This window comes from Chanodichthys erythropterus, chromosome 13 (genome assembly GCF_024489055.1).
Source record: "Chanodichthys erythropterus isolate Z2021 chromosome 13, ASM2448905v1, whole genome shotgun sequence".
Taxonomy (NCBI): domain Eukaryota; kingdom Metazoa; phylum Chordata; class Actinopteri; order Cypriniformes; family Xenocyprididae; genus Chanodichthys; species Chanodichthys erythropterus.
Window position 1 is genome coordinate 33,979,788 of NC_090233.1, and position 20,858 is coordinate 34,000,645.

General features: G+C 37.5%; 1 protein-coding gene across 2 annotated transcripts in view; it reads left to right on the plus strand.

The window, feature by feature from the left end:
- osbp2b (oxysterol binding protein 2b) overlaps positions 1–20,858 on the plus strand; it is a 90,798-nt gene that overhangs the window by 67,023 nt on the left and 2,917 nt on the right. For both annotated transcript variants that reach the window (XM_067406012.1, XM_067406013.1), the window contains 9 exons: positions 7,354–7,552; positions 7,699–7,822; positions 8,750–8,816; positions 9,553–9,705; positions 10,225–10,470; positions 11,434–11,554; positions 11,811–11,914; positions 12,288–12,383; positions 12,606–12,790. In XM_067406012.1, the coding sequence (XP_067262113.1) occupies positions 7,354–7,552; positions 7,699–7,822; positions 8,750–8,816; positions 9,553–9,705; positions 10,225–10,470; positions 11,434–11,554; positions 11,811–11,914; positions 12,288–12,383; positions 12,606–12,790 (1,295 nt within the window). The remainder of the gene's footprint in view (positions 1–7,353; positions 7,553–7,698; positions 7,823–8,749; positions 8,817–9,552; positions 9,706–10,224; positions 10,471–11,433; positions 11,555–11,810; positions 11,915–12,287; positions 12,384–12,605; positions 12,791–20,858) is intronic.

Sequence of the window (20,858 nt, forward strand, 5' to 3'; positions counted from 1 at the left end):
AGCCCACCTAAAGCCCAAGCTTGGACTCCTGCCAACACAACCCGTTGCCTCTCCATGGCAATCAAGTACTCACTCGCCCTGGGCCTGGCCTTCATCCTATCCCAAGGGATCAAAGGGATGCAAGAATCCATGGACAGGTGCTTATCTGCTCTCCCTCAAGGACCAGTAGGAACCACCTGCTGCATGACCATCCGGATCCATGTGCCATCGAACTTGGTTACCGTCCAACGAAGTCCGCGCAGGAACTTCGATGGCCGAAAGGGGAATCTGTAACGTCTGGATGGATCCGTTCAGAGTCAATAAACTTTGGAGTTTTCAGAATGCTTTTAACCTGATGAACTTTGTTTCTTAATCACTAAATCGGCTCCGAACAGTCTACTAAAGATGAGCCCACTTGACACCTTTGTTGCCCTCCGAGGTAACACAGCAGGCCCAATTTCCTTGCTCTTAGGACATCAAAGGGGCCCCTCATGTGGACTATGGGCCAGATCCACATTCCAGCACCCACACACACTGGCACACACAAAAACACACACACAGACACACATACAGAAACACACAAACATAAATTTTTAACTGTATATATATCCTACCACTATGCTGAAATATATATTTCATATATTTTAGGGCCTATGCATGTTTCCTAGTGTTTAAATTAGTGTATTTGTGCTAGTGTGCATTTTAACGATATAATTTTGTCTGTAAACCATAACTTCTTGTCTATGCCTTTCTAATCTGGCGAGTTTGGTCTCTCCGTAAAGCTCCGGACTCGAGCTATTTACTGAGGTGGGTCACATGGCTGACATATGCATTTTTCTATGTGTTTAATGATACTGTGAAGAAAGCACTCGATCTCGAAATCCGGTCTGATGGCCACTAAGTATGCAAATTCATCTAGGAGACCAAACCAAGGAACTTTGCCCGCCAGATAGTGCTGCGCATCTATTGGCCGCTACAATTCAGGAGGTGTGTTAGTTTGGGTTTCCATAAAAACAACAACACACACCTTTTCTGTGTTCTCCCGGTGACCTCCCGATCGTCTCGTGCACGTCTCCCCGGACGCCTCAGGTGACCGCGCTTCCCAACCACGCGCGCAGCTCGGGAGGACCACTTCCTTTCTCTCTCTCTCTTCGGTTAAGTTACTTAAGTTTAAACCTCTTTTGAAAACCCCGCCGGAGAAACCCTCTCGGAAAGGACCAAGCCAAGCGCGTTGAAACTGCTACTCACGGACTTGAACCAATAAGCAAGTATTATCATTTACCTTAAATTTGTCTAAACTGATTTCTGTGCTGGCTCTCTCAAAAGGGTTTAACTGTGTAATTTGCCATTCTTTGATCATCTTTCTTTCCCTGTCTTTTCTTCATTTTCATTCTCGTGTATATATATGTATTTTCTTGTATATATATATTTAGATGTATAACCTCTGTATTCGTAGCTGCATATATTAAAACACTTAATTCATGCTCGATTGTTCTGTTGTTCTTCCAACTGAAGACCAAGTCACTTTAACGTTTTTTCGATCGCTTTATGCTTTAGTTATTTTCATGGCCAGAGAATAACTCCGTTTATAATATTCTGTGAGGGACTTAGTTTGCTGGACAAACGAACAGTTTCTCTAAATAATTATTAAACCAGAACTAATCATATATGTAATTGATTATAATTCGTTGTAATTGATTCACAATATATGTTTAATTCCCCATTGGGTCGATATATGAATCATAATTTATTCATAACCTTATGAATTATTATATTCATATTTCATCCATAAATTGATTAATAACCGCTACACATTCGTTACACCATACGTCACAGTCACATGACGTCAGCGCTGTCTCAAGTCGGACAACATTTCTTACCGACATGCACTGCTTCAAGTCAGCCGTCGATCGGTCTTTGTGGCGCTGCATCAAGTCGAACAAGCCTCAATGTTGAAAACGGTTGTGCTGCTTAATATTTTTGAGGAAACTTGATAAAAAAAAAAATCTGGATTATTTGAATAAAGAACAGAATTTATTAAAAGTATAACATTTTTGTAAAGTTATAATTATGTCTTTACTGTCACTTTTGTTCAATTTACTGCATAAAAAATACTGACTCCTAGCTTTTGAATGGTAGTATATATCAGAATTGTGTGAAGTCCAGTGCACTGAAATAATTAGGGTAAATACAGGAAAAATGGGACACTTTCTGATCGTTTGTTCTTGTTATTAAAATATGATGGACCTTTCAAATGAAAGACATTTTAAAATACAAAAACTTTGTCCCGCTTAACTTGCATTCCCCCTACTGAAACTGAGAGAAAGCAGCTGTTTGAATCTGTTTGTGCAGTGACGATAAAAAGTAATGGACTCTTAAAACACATTTAAAAATCTCTTAATCTCTTTGCATTATACACATTAAGACCAGTCGGTTAAAAGTCTTAGCAAACTGGCTTAGATCAGAGAAAAGATCTAGCATAATTGGTCTGCAGAGGCCACTAAGTTTGATATTTTATCTACTATAAAGACATTTAGACATTTTTAAGCGTTGTTGTTAAGTGAAAATCTATCTAGATTCTAAACATATGTTGAAGTATTATTGAAAATCTCACTGGGCATTTTTCTAAATTCAGTGAACCATCTATCGATTTTACACACAAAATCACATGACTCTTTAAAGAGCATTTTCTTGGATATGAGGATGTACGACACACATATGCGTGTCTTTCCTCTAAACTCTTCCTGAAGTCACGAGCAGTCTGGGGCCCAGGCCTCACTCAGCAAAAAAAAAGGGGAAGTGTTGCTTATGTTAAAGGTGAGGATCTGTAGTTTCATGAACGTGTTAGAAAGCCGCAGTCACATGCTGAGTGTAGCACAGCGGATCCTCTATCACAGCACAGCTCTGGGCGCTCAGTGCTGACAGGAGTCAGGTAAGTGCTGGGGTTTTTGGACTTTAAAGGAACAAAGTGTGTGGAAGTGGGATGCCAAGAGTGCATAGACCTATACTGTTGCTTTGGAACTATGTTCTGTACAGAGTCTAAAATTAGCAATTGCAAGGCGCCAAATGTGAGTAAAAATTGGCTTGGTGAGTGAATAAAACTCGTGAGTTGGCTGGAAACTTTATTACGGACTACAATACAGTTTAGGTTGAAATGTAAGAATGGTTTTCTAATGTTTTTTTCTTTCCATAAATCCATGTGGCAGTGTATATGTGGAATATTCCTCACGTTAATGCCACCAAAATGAAAATGTGAGAATCTAAAATTACAATGTCCTTTTCTCTGTGTTTTTATGAAGTGCATGGAAATTGAGAATGGTTCATCTTATGTACGTATGATGCTGTGACAGTGACCTGTCATTTATATGCAACGAAAAAAACAGCTAAAAAATCCCTTTGAAAGGACAAAATAGTTTTTTTTTTTATTAAAAAAATGCAAAATACATTTTCATGGCCAGTAAATATATTTAGCATTTAAATATTAGTTTTTAGTATGTAATAATTTATTAATTAAATATTTACAAATAAATGGAGAGATTCTTTCCAAAGCAACTTAGACTGTATAAAGCTATACGTATCAGTGTGAATTGAACCCTTGACATTGGCATTACTTGTCCCAAGCTCTACTGTTTCAGCTACAGGATCTTATACCTTTCTCGATTTATCTGACAATGGCAGGTGTGGCTTTTGTGAATTTTGGACATTGATTTCGTGCCTGTTTTGTTATAAACTGAGCCTGTTATGTGTTTGCATGGTTCTTGATAAATCCAGCACACTGGTGTCTGTCAGATTAGTGTCATTCTGCCTCCACAGGAGACAAGGGAGATGGACAAAGAAACAGCGATCAAGAGAGAGTAGAGTCAAAAGATTTCACTGACAGCCAGAGGCAGCAGCACTGTAAAAGACGTGATTGGTTGTGACTGCGAGTTGCCTTAATGATTTTGTGGCTGTACTGTAGTCTCAGTTATTAACATGATTGATGAGCTCTGATAAGAGAGATGCTCTCACATATACTGAGTTTGATTACAAGAGGTATTTTTAGTGAAACCTATGTGTGGTGTGGGTTATTATTCTTAATAATTAGGAAGAAACATGCCATTTGTCATACAATGCACTATATGTAGGGGGAAAAGTTGCAAGGTTTTCATGTTTCAGTGCTTATATGAAACTGTCTGAACAGAATAATTTAATTGAGATGAATAATGACACTATATTGTCTTCTACAGAGCTGCTTATAGATCTAATTATAAATAAATGTATAATAATTTTGCAACATTGACAGTTTTTTTCTGTAAAGCTGATTAAAGCAATCTGTATTGTAAATAGACCACAAGATTAAATAGGGAGCAAATGGAGACATTTTCTTTGTTCTGCTGAAAAAGACTTATTTTTTTTTTAGAAACATCTAAATTAAAGCTTATACTTAACCATAACCATGTCTGCTAAGGTTTAAAATCGCAACCTCTAACCAATAACATTTTCCTCTGGGTACAAGCATGTGACCATGCATGTCACTGACCAAGAGTAACCTCTCTTACATGCTTCTATTGCTCAATACTTCTAGTCAGACTCAACTGAAAAAACATGACTCAGCCCATAGACAGTCTGTATGTTTGTGTGTTTCTAAACGTGCACTGGCCATCACATTGATTCTTTCACTTCTGCTTTCAGTTTAACCATTAGAGCTACAACCCATGATTCATTTCATAAGCTCTGACATTTCTGTCATATCTAATTTATTAGATGTTGTGAGACACTTCATTGGTTGTGAGACTTTTCACAAACAATACAATAAGAACAATACACAAAAGCCAGTCAGGAGAGAAAATAGAAGAAATGCAGAGAAAGAGGAAGACAGAGAGAGGAAGGTGTTTCCATGATCTTTTCCTGTGGGGACCATTTTTATGTGGGAGACCAGAGCAGTAATGAGGAAGCAGGTGAATTCATGTGTGGTGCTTGCGGCAAGAGGACAGATAAGATCCCTAGAGAATTTGGGAACCAGGATTATCGTGATGGAGATAAGGAATGAGGGAAAACAGAGACAATGAGAATGTGGAGGCATCATTTGCTCCACACCTCTGAAATCAATGATTTTGGCTTATGATAATATATTTTAAAATTAGAAATATGGAATTTACACCTATATACAAAGTTCTGTCATGAGACTCTAGATGGCGCAAGCTCATAAGTCCTTAAAGGGTTAGTTCACCCAAAAATGAAAATAATGTAATTTATTACACACCCTCATGTCGTTCCACACCCGTAAGACCTTTGTTCATCTTCGGAACACAAATTAAGATGAAATCTGATGGCTCAGTGAGACCTGCATTCACAGCAATGGTACTTTCTCTCTCAAGATCCATAAAGGTAATAAAAACATATTTAAATCAGTTCATGTGACTTCAGTGGTTCAACTTTAATATTACAAAGTTGTTAATATTACAAATTCATTTCCTCGCTACTGTCTCCTTAAGAGAACATTCTTGTTTTTTTTTGTTGGTAAGAGAAGACCTTAGTTTAGCCAATGATGTGCTTTGGTTAAGTCACATGACATGCATTTTTTTTCTGTGGCGCGATTTCTGATAGACTGCCATCTCTTGTCGGTACTTGCTGAAAGCAAACTAAAACGTCAGTAACAGACAAGGACCCGCCCATGTCACGTTCACAAAAAAAAATAGTTAATATCATCTCATGTAAGTTATGATGACATAATCACCACTCAAAAAAGTTTCTATGAAATTAGTTTTTTGGTAAATCGATAAAATGTTTGTGTTGCCATATGGCAACACTGTGCAGTGTGAGATTAGAGATGGAATGAGATTATTATAATAGGTTAGCTAGCTAGCAAAGGCCAGCTGCAGTCTGTTGAGATGTAACAATAAAAACATTAATGCTAGTGATATAATGTTAATTAGTCATATGTTAAGGACTGCCATGGCATTTGTATTATGGATTAAATCAACATCAGAGACCTGCCACCACAGCCAATACTACTGGACAAGACCAACCACTGGCCTACCATGGTGTCTCAAAAAGGCATGTGCACATGGCTGCAAGTGTATTGTTAGGGTAAAGTGCACCAAATGTGATGTGTACCTGTGTCTCACCTCTGAAAAAAAAAATGCTTTTTGAAGTTTCGTACAGAAAAAAGGTGAAGTTTCAAGGATCATGGGGGGTTCATGTTCATAACCTTCCTCTCATAAGATTGTGTAATGTTGAATTTTCATGAACTGCAATGTTTTTGGTTTTATGTCATTGTTTTATGATGCATGATGAACAGTATTATATTTGTTTTTAACTGTCTAAATTTGCAATTTTAATAATATTAATGAAAAACGTAGTTAAATTCAAAGAATATAAAGCATTATTGAGCAAAAAAGAATGGAATAAATAAAAGCACAAAATGTTGGAAAATATGTATAAGGTTTTGTTTATAATTACTGCTAAAGTTATAATAGCACCAATTAATTCAATACAAACAACATTTCTGAGGAAAAATATTAACTATGTATACTTACTCTTATTCTAAGTTATTTCCACTATTGCGCGTTGTTGCCATATGACAACATATCATAAAGTACCCTAAAATAGTATTTTTTTCAATTTTTTATTGTTTTTTTACAGCACTTCAAGTTAAGCCATTCTAAGAAAAGAGAAAGCATCAAATATTTTTTTCTATAGATTTATCATAATGCATGCGGTAGAGGGTTAAATAGACCTTTATGGATCTTGAGAGAGGAAGTACCATTGCTGTGAATGCAGGCCTCACCGAGCCATCAGATACCGAGCCATTTTGATTCATCAAAATATCTTAATTTGTGTTCCGAAGATGAACAAAGGTCTTACGGGTGTAGAATGACATGAGGGTGAATAATAAATTACATAATTTTCATTTTTGGGTGAACTAACACTTTAACCCAATCTGCTTGCTATTACATAATTCTCTATAGAGCACAGCTGATTGGTTCCCGCTGTATTGGTAGCCAGTGAGCTTGCTGTTCAACATTCAAATTCTGGCCTATTGTTTGCTATAGTAATTTGCAGCTCACTTTCAGAAACCCTTCACCTTCCCCAGACCTGCTACATAGGTGATTCATGTTTTCTTGTACAGCATATATTATATTTTTATTAAAATTTTTTTAAGGATTATCTGGATCAGATGTGCGACTTATATTCAAGGTATACATTTATACGTTACCATGATAGCGGTTCATTCACTCCCGGGGAATGCTCTACTGTTTCAGCTCAGTAGTTTGATCAAAACGAGGTTGGAGGCATCATGGAGGCAGATCTTTAGTTTGTGTTGATTTTTTGTTAGTGTTGATTTTTTGTTTGTGTTGATGTTTAACCCGTGTCTCATATCTTCCCGCGCAGGCGTGCCGAGATTTCTTGGACCTGGCAGAGAGCCACAGCCGCAGATGGCAGCGAGTACTTCAGCATGAGCGAGAGCAACGCACCCACCTGGAGGAGACCATCGAGCAGCTAGCCAAGCAGCACAACAGCCTGGAACGAGCCTGGAGAGAGGCTCCTGCGCACGCCGTCAACACGCCCGATACACCCACCACTGACACGGGTGAGGAGCTGGAGCCAGTGATCATTCATAAATTAATATTACAGAACTGAATGAGCTTAGTTATGAGACATGACTTGTGTTGATAACATGATAAACCACCATGATTGCTGTAGTGATACTGGACCTGTGTTTTTATGCTTGTACAGGAGTGAGTGAAAGGCCCCGGAAAGAGGAAGCGAGTGATGAAGATGAGGATACAGAGTATTTTGATGCCATGGAGGACTCCCCTGCCTTTATAACAGTGACTGCCACAGACCCCTCTCAACACAGGTCAGCTTTATCCCACTTAACCCAGAAATGAAAGAAAAAAGAAAATCATACAGGTTGTGAGTAAATAAATCATGACAGAATTGTTTTTGTTTGGGTGAACTATCACTAGAAGTGTTGTTCTCCAGGTGGTTTTAAACACGTGACTAAAGGATGATGACACTGATCTAGAGGTCTGCATTCCCACAGAATTCCCATGGGAGCCTAGACTAAATGCCTAAGCGGGTACAGGCGGCATTCATTTAAGTGGAGGGTTAGAGAAAAGCAGAGAGGGAGTCTGTGAGAAAACGGAGAGTTTAAAAAATAGTAGTTAAAAATGTATTTTTATTAACAATTAATTCAAAATACATTTCTTAACCCACATTTCCACTATCTTCGACAAACTACAGGCCAGAAGTCTAAAATAGAAAGTAGTATGGGAGATGCGCGGAGTAGAAAACCTGCTATGGTTTTCTTTCAAAAGTATTAGCGGTCATTTGTTTTTTGTGTGTGTGTATATTCATACATTCACTGTTTATTCAGTATACCATTGTGAATAAGCAGAGGATAATTCTGCTTCAATTTTAAATATTTGTGCGACTGCCACAAGGCTTTGAAATGCAACAATCATACACAAATTTCGGAGATAGTGAAAAAGTTGGCTTAGGTTCTCTACTCTTGGTGACCTGACAATGTGTAGTAAAACAATAACCTAACGAGTCTTTTTGTCAGTATATTTAGAGTATTGTGAACACCTGTGAGGTACGTATTTATTTATTTTTTGCTCATTAGGGAACAAGAAATCAAATGTGAGAAAATTATACCTAAATTGTGTAGGAATGGATGGGAGCAAAAACATTGTTGATCTAAAAAATGATGATGGATTAGCAACTCCAGATATCTTTATTCCATGTATCAAATACAATGTCTCGCTCTTTCTTGTCTGTGCAGGCGTTCTCAGAGTAATCTCAGCGGTGCTAGCGGAGGACAGCCCAGTGACTGGAACCAGGAAGACAATGTAAGTATGGCATGAAACAAGAGCCTAAAATCATATACGGATCATAAACGGTGGGGCCAAAAGACTACAATGAAAATCTCAGATTCCAAATCTAAATTTAAAAGGCCGACAACCCAAATAGTAAGACATTCTGAAATACTAAAACAAATAAATTTGTCACCAGGCCTTGAAATTTGTTTTCGAAAAAGAAAACTTTGTAACGAAACATTATGCACCTATAGACTGAACATACTAATACGCATGCGCATGACATCACCATTCTCACAAATTCTCGTTTTTGTAGTTTACACAGAGACAATAATGGTAGTTTTAAAAAATCTACACTTTGAAGCCAGTTTTCAAAAAGTTCAGGCCACCATAACACAGGTAAGTGGTGTAAATAAACGGCCAAAACACATAAAAAGTTTTCCTTTTTTAGTTGAAAGTGGTGTTGTGTAAACGCCCCCCTCAGTGTGACTGTGAGTGTTTCCTCAGGCGGTCTGCGTTCATCACAGGCTCACACAGCTGTTGTTCATCTCAATTAACCGACTCTTAATTAACTGATATCTGCTCTTCTTCAGCTCTTGGTGACTCATTTTCTGAGACAGATGGAGTATCAGTCAGCTGTCAGTGTTTATGTTATGTTCCTCAAGGGCAGTCAGGCCCTTCAAATAATGTCTTTTAGCACAAACACATTACACATTTCTTATTAATACAAGCACTCTTGTCTATTGTCTTGTCTTTCTTCTTTTTTTAGTGTTCTGTGAGCAGTAATGATTTTTCAGGGAAAGAGTTGCAGCCTCACAGGAAGAGGCGGACCCAGATCCCAGAGAAACCCAACTATTCGCTCAATCTGTGGAGCATCATGAAGAATTGCATTGGCAAAGAGCTCTCTAAGATCCCAATGCCTGTAAGTTGCATACTGAATCAATTACTTTCCTATGTGTATATGTTTTATAAACAATTTGACATCATTAGTGATATCTCATATTGAGGAAATGTTCCTGCAAGATTAGAATCAGTGCATTGCAGATCATTGAGAACAGTAAGCAAAAAGAGTCCAGTTTATAAACAATTTCTATGTACACTACCAATCAAGTTTCAAATTCATTTTTAAAAAAAGGCAAAAAAATACAAAGCTAAAGCTAACACAACTTTAAAAAAAAATCGTAATTAATTTTTTTTTTTTTTTAAGGTATTACATGTAGTTAGATGCTTACGTTCATCATTCTACTTTAATTTAAAAGCAAACATGTCAGAGGGGTCTGTTGTTTTTAAGACACAATTTTGTGACATTGTAGTATTTCCCTGGCTCGCTGTCTTACTACATACCCAACAATACGTACTATACTATCACCAGCAAAGTGCATAAGATGAAGAATGTGAATTGGGACACAGCCAAGGTCTCTTTCTCTCTCTCTGTGTCCAGGTGAACTTCAACGAGCCCCTGTCCATGCTGCAGCGCTTGACGGAGGATCTGGAGTACTACGAGCTGCTGGATAAGGCGGCGCGCTGTGAGAACTCTCTGGAGCAGATGTGTCTGGTCGCAGCCTTCTCCGTCTCCTCGTACTCCACCACAGTGCATCGGACGGCCAAGCCCTTCAACCCTCTGCTGGGAGAGACCTATGAACTGGACCGCCTAGAAGAATTCGGCTACCGTTCCCTCTGTGAACAGGTCAGTGTTAGAGTCAAACGGTCTGTAATACATATATGGGGAAAGCTATTTGTTATTTGGCTAGTGCAGGACATATGTGCACTACAGTTCAAAAGTTTAGGGATTGTAAGCTTTTTGAATGTTTTTGAAAGAAGTCTCTTATGCTTACCAAGACTGCATTTATTTGATCAGAAATACAGAGAAAACAGCAAAATTGTGAAATTGTATTACAATTTAAAACAACTGTTTACTTTTTTAATGTATTTTAAAATGTAACTTGTTCCTGTGATGGCAAAGCTGAATATTCAGCAGGCATTACAACTTCATTGTCACATGATCCTTTAAAATATGCTGATCCATTTTGAAAACAGTTGTGCTGCTTAATATTTTTGCGGAAACCGTGATACATTTTTTCAGTATTCTTTAATGAATTGAAAGGTCAAAAGAACAGCAGGGTTTTTTTGTTACAAAAGTCTTTACTGTCCGATTTGATTAATTTAATGCATCCTTGCCTAATAAAGTATTAATTTCTTTCAAATAAAAAACCTAATTCCAAACTTAGTTTGAATGCTGTCTTCAGTTTATAAGTGCAAAAAGCAACAATATCAAAGTCAATCATGGTATCATGAAAATGACATTTACAGTTCATTGCGTTAATTCATTTAGCTGTCATTTTCTTCCAAAGCAGCCTATAAATGAGGAATTTAGCAATGAGAGAGGAAATGAGGAATAAAGCAATTTATCATTAAGCAGCTAACGGTGTTACTGTGTCACAGGACTGATTTTCATTTACCTTCAGCCATCACTGGAGATGCTTCTCATGCAAGGTTTAGTGTGTGGAGTGTAATGATGGTTGAAGGTGACTGTGAGAATACCAGAATAACCCATAGAAAGTCTACAAATGTCTAAATGAATAAAGAGATAGCATCCCCTAGTGGTGTATTTTATATACAGCTGGGCTGATATATTCCTATAATCTCTTAGGTCAGTCATCATCCGCCAGCAGCCGCTCATCATGTGATGTCACAGCGAGGCTGGACCCTGTGGCAGGAAATCACCATCGCTAGCAAGTTCCGTGGCAAATACCTCTCCATCATGCCTCTAGGTAAGTCTCACTATTTCACTGTTCTTCATACAAACAAATGTACACATACACGAGGTTCTTTCATGAAAGTAATGCAAAATTCACGGTTGTTATTTCTTGGTTGTCATATTGTTAGAACGATGAATTATGAACTAACTGTCCGATCTGCTTAGTTGTATCCAGGGACTTTGGTTGTATGTCATCTAGGAGGATCAGACTCTCATTTTGATTAGCAAACACACACATACACACATTGATTTTGTCTCTGTCTAACCAGGTGCGATCCACCTGCAGTTTCACGCAAGTGGAAACCACTATGTTTGGCGTAAAGTCACCTCCACCGTGCACAACATCATCGTGGGCAAACTGTGGATTGATCAGGTTGAACTTCTGAATCTATTAAACATGTAATATAAAATATGATTAACAGATGTTTCTGTAGCTCATTTCAAATTTTCAAACCTAGAAACGTCAAGAAAAACGGTTTTACTTTTTGGTATTTTTCTAATACAGTGGTTCTCAATTTTTGTGATGTCCTCTTCTGAAACTTCAGAACAGACAAAAACCATTTGGCAATTGAACAATTCAGCCAATTAAGGTTGTAACTGAAAAAACATTGTTTGGCTTTAAGACACTTTTTCTTTTCAATATCAAAAGCTTTATTGAAGAAAAACACATACCTCCATGAACCCCATATTTTGAGAACCACTGGGAAGTCTTTCTCTGTTTTCATGTAATTATTTCTTTGTTTTAGTCAGGAGATATTGATATAGTCAACCACAGGACCAAAGAGACCTGTCAGCTTAAGTTCTCTCCCTACAGTTACTTTTCAAGAGAAGTCCCACGAAAGGTATGTTTTGGACTGAAATTGTCTACAAATTGTCCTTTTCCTGTCCTTCTCTCTGTGGTTTATATGTGAGTTTTACTGAGAGCAGATAAGAGCCAGTTTGAATTTGTGTCATGGCTAAACTATCTTTCTATCCTGCTCTGCCCACTCTCTCCATCTCTTTAAGCTTCTGTAGTTCAACCCCAGAGCTTGTTACCCTTGTTCTCCTTGTTCTTCCACTGTAAGGTCACAGGGGTGGTGATGGATAGTGATGGCCAGGCCCACTACATCCTGTCAGGCACATGGGACGATAAGATGGAGAGTGCCAAGATTGTGCAGAGTAGCAGAGGAAGCAGCAGCTCTGAGGGCAAACAGAAGACGGTCTATCAGACTCTCACACCCAAACTGCTGTGGAAGAAATACCCTCTACCGTAAGACACGTCAAATATTGCAAGACACACTCAAGAGGGCAAAATGTATGTTCAGTGTGGTGTATGGACTAGGTGCACAAGATGGCGCCGGTGAGCTGCGGCGATGCGACTGTGCGCATGGTTACTTCCGCTCGTGTCCTTCTGGTCGTAGCAACGCTTGCATTTGGTGCTGGGAGAAACTTAAATATGAAACTTGGCTAGGTATAATATATATATTTTTTTTTTAATTAAAGAGAAGATAGTGGTCTATCAGAGACTAAATAAATTCTTGTTATATTATTGTGTAACGTTACCTTTGTGTGGAAATTCAACGAAATATACATAGAGTTGACTTTTAATCTTTCTCCTGTTGATTATGCAGTTCAGGCTCAGGGGTGATCCACAGGGATCTCTTTATCCATACAAAACACTCAAGTATGAAATATATCTCCTGATTTTGTTCTGACAGCTGGGGAACTAAATGGCTCAACTGTCAACCGAAGCATCAATCCTCATCAGAGATAATTAAACATGGGAATGTGATATGAACTAGTGCATTCTTTAGTAACTTTATTTGGTAACATTATTATCGCTAACTGTATTATTAGTAGCCAATGTAATTTAAATGCATAATTTTCAGTGTTTGTATTTCCCCTGTGCGTTTCTATTAATTACTGCATTTATTTAGCTCAAGTCAAGTCAAGTCAAATTTATTTATATAGCGCTTTTACAATTGGTAATTGTTTCAAAGCAGCTTTACATATTAGAAGCACAGAAAAAAAGGGAAGTGGTTAAAACTGTACAAACAAGCGTGGTAATATGTAACATATACAAGATGGTGCTACATTAAGCCAATGTCGGCTGACTTCCAGGGGTGGAAAAAACCCCCTAGGAGAAAACCCAGCGTGCTAGCACTGGGAAAAAAGTCCTAGGAGGGAAAAAACCCCTTGGAAGATATATATATGTAAATGTATATGGAGATCAAAATCTGAATTGTACATTTTTATTTTAGAGATTAAAAATCTATTATATATAAATATACGTAAGCGGATACGGGGATCCTGGGCTACGTTGTAGTCAGGTCCAGACGCAGGTTCTCCATCTGACCTGGATACGGCCTGGATCCAGCACCCGGCAAACCTCAGGATAAGCAGAGAGACAGATATTAGCGTAGATGCCATTCTTGTTCTGATGTACAGGTATATCTAGTGTTATAGGAAATGTTCTCGGTTCCGGCCGACCTAATTATTGCAGCGTAACAATCCTTTAACGGATTTGAAAAATGTTAATGTATTGATAATGTGTTATGTGTATGCAAGAGCAAAGAGATGTGTTTTTAGTCTAGATTTAAACTGACAGAGTGTGTCTGCTTCCCGAACAATGCTAGGAAGATTGTTCCAGAGTTTAGGTGCTAAATAGGAAAATGATCTGCCGCCTTCAGTTGATTTTGATATTCTGGGTATTATCAACTGGCCTAAATTCTGAGATCGCAATAAACGTGAAGGACTATAATGCATTAAGAGCTCACTTAGGTACTGGGGAGCTAAACCATTTAGAGCTTTATAAGTAAGTAGCAAGATTTTAAAATCTATACGATGTTTAATAGGGAGCCAATGTAATGTTGACAGAACTGGGCTAATATGGTCATACTTTCTGGTTCTAGTAAGAACTCTAGCTGCCGCATTTTGAACCAACTGTAGTTTGTTTAAAAGCCGAGCAGAACAACCACCCAGTAGAGCGTTACAATAATCTAGTCTTGAGGTCATGAATGCATGAACCAACTGTTCCGCATTTGTCATTGAGAGCATATGTCGTAATTTAGATATATTTTTTAGATGGAAGAAGGCGGTTTTACAGATACTAGAAACATGACTTTCAAATGAAAGATTGGTATCAAAGAGCACACCCAGGTTCCTAACTGAGGACGAAGGTTTAATGGAGCACCCGTCAAGTGTTAGAGAGTATTCAAGGTTTTTTCGTGAGGAAGTTTTTGGTCCAAAGATTAGGAAATCAGTTTTTTCTGAATTTAATAATAAGAAATTTCTTGTCATCCAGTTTTTAATGTCAGCTATGCATTCTGTTAGTTTTGTGAATTTGTAGGTTTCGTCAGGGCGCGAGGAAATATAGAGCTGAGTATCGTCAGCGTAGCAGTGAAAACTAACACCATGCTTCCTAATTATCTCTCCTAAGGGCAGCATATACAGAGTGAAAAGCAACGGTCCTAATACTGAGCCTTGTGGTACCCCATATTTAACCTGTGATCGATACGACATCTCTTCATTAACTACCACAGACTGATAACGGTCAGATAAGTATGATTTGAACCATGCCAAAGCAATTCCACTAATGCCAATATAGTTTTCAAGTCTTTTTAAAAGAATGTTATGATCGATAGTGTCAAAAGCAGCACTGAGATCTAATAACACTAATAGAGAAATACAGCCACGATCGGATGATAGGAGTAGATCGTTTGTAACTCTAACGAGAGCAGTCTCAGTACTATGGTATGGTCTAAATCCTGACTGGAAATCCTCACAGATTCCATTTCTTTCTAAAAGGAACACAGTTGTGTTGAAACTGCCTTTTCTAGTATCTTTGACAGAAAAGGTAGATTCGAGATTGGCCTGTAATTTACTAAATCTCTCGGATCTAGTTGAGGTTTTTTAATAAGAGGTTTGATAATAGCCTGCTTAAAGGTTTTTGGCACGTGTCCTAGTGTTAAAGATGAATTAATTATATCAAGAAGTGGACCTACGACCTCTGGAAGCATTTCTTTCAGTAGTTTAGTCGGCATTGGGTCTAACATACATGTCGTTGATTTTGATGATTTGATAAGTTTAGATAATTCTTCCTCTCCTATAGCGGCGAATGATTCTAGTTTTACCTCAGGGACACTACAGTGCACTGTCTGAAGAGAAACTGTAGACGGTTGCATGTTTATAATTTTCTCTCTAATATTATCAATCTTGCAAGTAAAGAAGTTCATAAAGTCATTACTGCTGTGCTCTATGGAAACGTCAGCAGTTGAATCTCTGTTTCTAGTTAATTTAGCCACTGTGTCAAATAAATACCTAGGATTATGTTTGTTTTCTATTAAGAGATTTGAAAAATAAGTAGATCTAGCATTTCTTATGGCTGTTCTGTACTCAATCATTTTTTCTTTCCACGAAAGGCGAAAAACTTCTAGTTTTGTTTTCTTCCAACTACGTTCAGCTTTTCTAACAGCTGTTTTTAGAGCCCGAGTGTGCTCATCATACCACGGCGTTGGATTAGTTTCCTTAATCTTCTTTAGACGTAAAGGAGCGACCGCATCTAATGTGCTGGAAAAGAGAGAGCCAATAGTTTCTGTTGCAGCATCGAGTTCTTCTAAGTTGTCAGGTATACTAAGGCGATGAAACTGCTCTGGGAGATTATTTATAAAGCAATCTTTAGTGGCAGACGTGATTGTTCTACAATATTTATGGCTGGGTGGTGGTTTTGTAGCCTTGGCTAATTGTATTATACACGAGACTAAATAATGATCTGATATATCATCGCTCTGCTGTAGAATTTCAACAGCATCAATATCTATTCCATGCGACAGTATTAGATCTAGGGTATGATTGCATAATGAGTGGGTCCTGACACGTGTTGTTTAACTCCAATAGAGTTTAAAATATCTGCAAATGCCAATCCAAATGCGTCTTTATTATTATCTACATGGATATTAAAATCACCAACAACAAGGACTTTATCCGCAGCCAGTACTAGCTCTGATAGAAACTCAGCAAATTCTTTGATAAAGTCAGTATGGTGCCCTGGTGGCCTGTATACAGTAGCCAGCACAAATGTCAACTTACATAATGTTACATAAAGCACCATCACTTCAAAGGAATTATATTTGAAATTCTTTGAATGATTCTGAATATATTACTATAAATTACAGCAACACCTCCCCTTTGCCTTTCTGTCGAGGATTGTGTCGATAATCATAACCTTGAGGACTAGATTCATTTAAAGTAATGTAATCGTCTGGTTTTAGCCAGGTTTCTGTCAAACACAGCAAGTCTAGTTTATTGTCTGTGATAATTTCATTTACAATAAGTGCTTTTGAAGAAATAGATCTAATATTCAGTAACCCAAGCTTTATCATTTGTTTATCTGATTTATCTGTGATTTTCATTTTTTGAACATCAATTAAATTTTTACCCTTAAAAGGTTTTGGAAGTTTTTTGTATTTACTAGTTCGAGGTACAGACACAGTCTCTATGTGATAATATCTAGGTGAAAGTGTTTCTATGTGCTGTGAATTATCTGAGTTCTGTGACGTGAGGCGGCTAGCAGACGGTCGGTTTAGCCAGTTTGTCTGCGTCCTGATCTGGGCCCTGGTTTGTCATGTTTCAGCTCTAAGACTATTTGCCAAATTTCTAGAGAGAAGAGCAGCACCATCCCGGGAGGGATGAATACCATCTCTTTTCAACAGATCAGGTCTGCCCCAAAAGCTTTTCCAATTGTCTATGAAACCTATATTATTCTGCGCACACCACTTAGACAGCCAGCCATTGAGTGATGATAACCTGCTAACTATCTCATCACTCCGACGAACAGGAAGAGGGCTCAAGTGAGCTCAAGTGAGACGAGTAAAGAGCATCTGTTGCATAAGTTGCATCTAACAACAGAAAATATATTTTACTACGGGTAAAAAAAACTTAGGCTACCTATATTTAACTGTATGTGCTACAGTTAAAAATTTAAATTAATTCACAGCCATTGTTTTTATCTAAAAAGATAATTGATGGAAAGAAATCATAAAGTAGCTATGTGATCATATTGATGGAGCAATTGATGTAGGTAAGTGAAAATATATGCTCAGAATTGAGAAATATGGAAATAAATTTGTCACAGGGCAAACGTGTGAATGTTCACAAGGCATTTTATGCAGACAACTCTAATCGTAGTTGTATATTTACATGTATTATTGTTATTGTATATGCATATGCACCATGAGTTCGTTAATCTATTCTAACCCATGCATGCATGCATTTAGATGCCATTGGCTCATGTGATTGTACTATATATCTTAGTTGTTTTTAAGTGATATAACAGATTCTATAAACAACTGTAAGAGATCATTTTTGGATTTCCCCGGCACTCTGCACCCGCATAAATCGAAACCGTAAGTGTATAAGTGTACACTCACTGATCGAAAATCCAAAATGGCGGCCCCGTGCAACTAGTCCATAGTATTAATTTCTGGCTTGTAATGCAACTCAATTTCTCATATTAGATCAGTAAATTTCTTACCTACTGACCGACAGGCCTACATAACTACTGACAGAACTACCAAACTACATCCCAATCCACTGAACTAACTCCCTGCCTACTGAACAACCAACAACCCTACCTATCGACTACATACCAAACTAAGTCCTAAGGGTAGTTTGTTTAGTAGGTGGGTAGTTGTAAATAATATGTCAGTTTCGCTGTTAGAGGTTGCTTATTCAAAACAAAGGTGTGGCTTGATGACGCCTTGATTTCGCAGAATCATGGGAGGTGTTGCCTTCACATCTACAGCTGGTTGAAAAGAATTCGACAGGACTCGGGCAGAAATCATATTCATAGATGAGCTAATGTATTAAATATTTATTAACATTACTGTAGTATGAAGCAGGGTTGAAAGCTGTTGGAATGGGACGAGGCCGCTGGAGCGATTGCTAAAGAGAGACAAGCGCGACACACGGCTCGAGAGCAGTGAAGCTTTTATTATGCCACGGACGAGCGTTTCCGCTTCTTCCGGTCATGCGTAGGTAGTATCGCAGGGCTGTGGTATCATATTAGATACATGTATGTGTTGAAAGCTCTGCGGCAACTATGAGACACTTGTTGCACACTGTAGTAAGCTAGATTGATATTAGGCATGGTAAACCATGGTACTCATGGTAAATCAAGATAACGAGATTTAAACAATAAGACTTACTGTGTTGAGCTATATAACTTTGATTAGTTTTCTGTCGATGAATGTATCCAAACAGTTGCTCAAATGTCTAATAAAAACACATAATATATTATAGCATCTTTGGTGTTTCATGGTTTCTACGAAAGTAAAACTGGAAATCAAGGGGAACGCGGGTATGATGACATTGGCACAGTCTGTATCCTGGTTAAAATTGCATATTTCTCTGGATTTAAACATTCTTAGAAACATTTGAGATAATCCCAGGTAGCAAGCAATGATTGAAACAATGTTAAATCAATGTTAATTTGTCAACGTTACCCGCATTGAATCAATATCACTTTTGTACCCGCAATTAAGGTTGAAAAAATGTTGAAATTTCAACAAAAAAATTTGTGATAATGGCATTGAATCAATGTTACAATATGATGTTCAACATCATGCTTGCACTCTCAGAAAATGAAACACAACTACAACTGACTTAAAGCCACACAGCCTGAAATCAACGGAAAATAAAAGAAAATAAATCTCTCAATGTCTCAGCAGAAGTTCTTTTTGAGAATTAACTGAGGTTCAGATATTGATGTTTTATTGAAAATGTTTGGTCACCATTTTGGTGGTCAGTGTTTCCTTTAGTTGGGCAGTTTGACTCTTGGCTTGTTGTGTGAGTTTGTGGTTTTTGTAACAGTGTTTACCAAAACACGTAATGTGTTGCTAAGATACAAGAAACAATGATGCTCAAGTGATATAGTGTTCATCATCATAAAGCAAAATCATTTGTTAATGTACTCCTGACAAAAAGTGTAGATTTGCTCTTAAAAGATTACCAACAACAATACTTTCTTGCCACAGATCAGACGTTGTGAATCTTGAATTTTAAAGTGCAAATTTTAAAAAAATCTTTAGACACACAGACATCAAGAATTAGCATATAAATCTCAACAATGGTGACATGCCTCATGCCGCAATGCGTGCTGGGAGTCATGAGTTGTATACTATAGAGGCTCCCAGCATGCATTGCGACATGAAGGATGACACCATTGTTGAGAATCATATGCTGATTCTTGACGTCTGTGTGTCTAAAGATTTTTTTTCCTATAATGTACTTAAAAAAAACATTCAGAATATGATCTGTGGCAAGAAAATATTATTGGTGAATATAATAATTTGATAACAAATAATCATTTTCTGTCAGGAACAAGATTAGTAAACTCTTAACTCTCTTAATGAGGCTGAAAACTACATCACTCAATCAATTTGTTTCCAGTTTTCTTTGCAATGTTTTGGTAAACACTGTTACAAAAACCACAAACTCACACAATAAACCAAGAGTCAAACTGCCCAACTAAATGAAACACTGACCACCAAAATGGTGACCAAACATTTTCAATAAAACATCAACATTTGAACCTCAGTTAATTCTCAAAAATAACTTCTGCTGAGACCTTGAGAGATTCATTTTCTTTTATTTTCCATTGATTTCAGGCTGTGTGGCTTTAAGTCAGTTATAGTTGTGTTTCATTTTTTGAGAGTGCAAGCATGATGTTGAACATCACATTGTAACATTGATTCAATGCCATTACCATTTTTTTTTTTTCAACATTAATCGCGGGTGCAAAAGTAATATTGATTTAATGCAGTTAACATTGACATTAACATTGATTTAACATTATTTCGATCATTGCTTGCTATCTGGGATGCAAGTACACAAGTCAACAAAATATATAACATTGTTCTAGTGGTTTTTGGCTATTTCAATCCAAAAATCGTACATATTGTGCCTTTAATTTGGCAGGCAAGTAGTAGTTACTTAAAGGGATAGTTCATCCAAAAATGAAAATTTGATGTTTATCTGCTTACCCCCAGTGCATCCAAGATGTAGGTGACTTTTTTTCTTCAGTCGAATGCAAATTAGGATTTTTAACTGCAACCGCTGCCGTCTGTCAGTCAAATAATAGCAGTAGACGGGAACTTCAACTATAACAGTAAATAAAACTTGCTTAGACAAATCAAAATTAAAACCTGCGGCTTGTGACGACACATTAATGTCCTAAGACACGAAACGATCGGTTTGTGCGAGAAACCGAACATTATTTATATAATTTTTACCTCTAATACACCACTATGTCCAACTTCGTTCAGCTTCCTGTTAGTGAG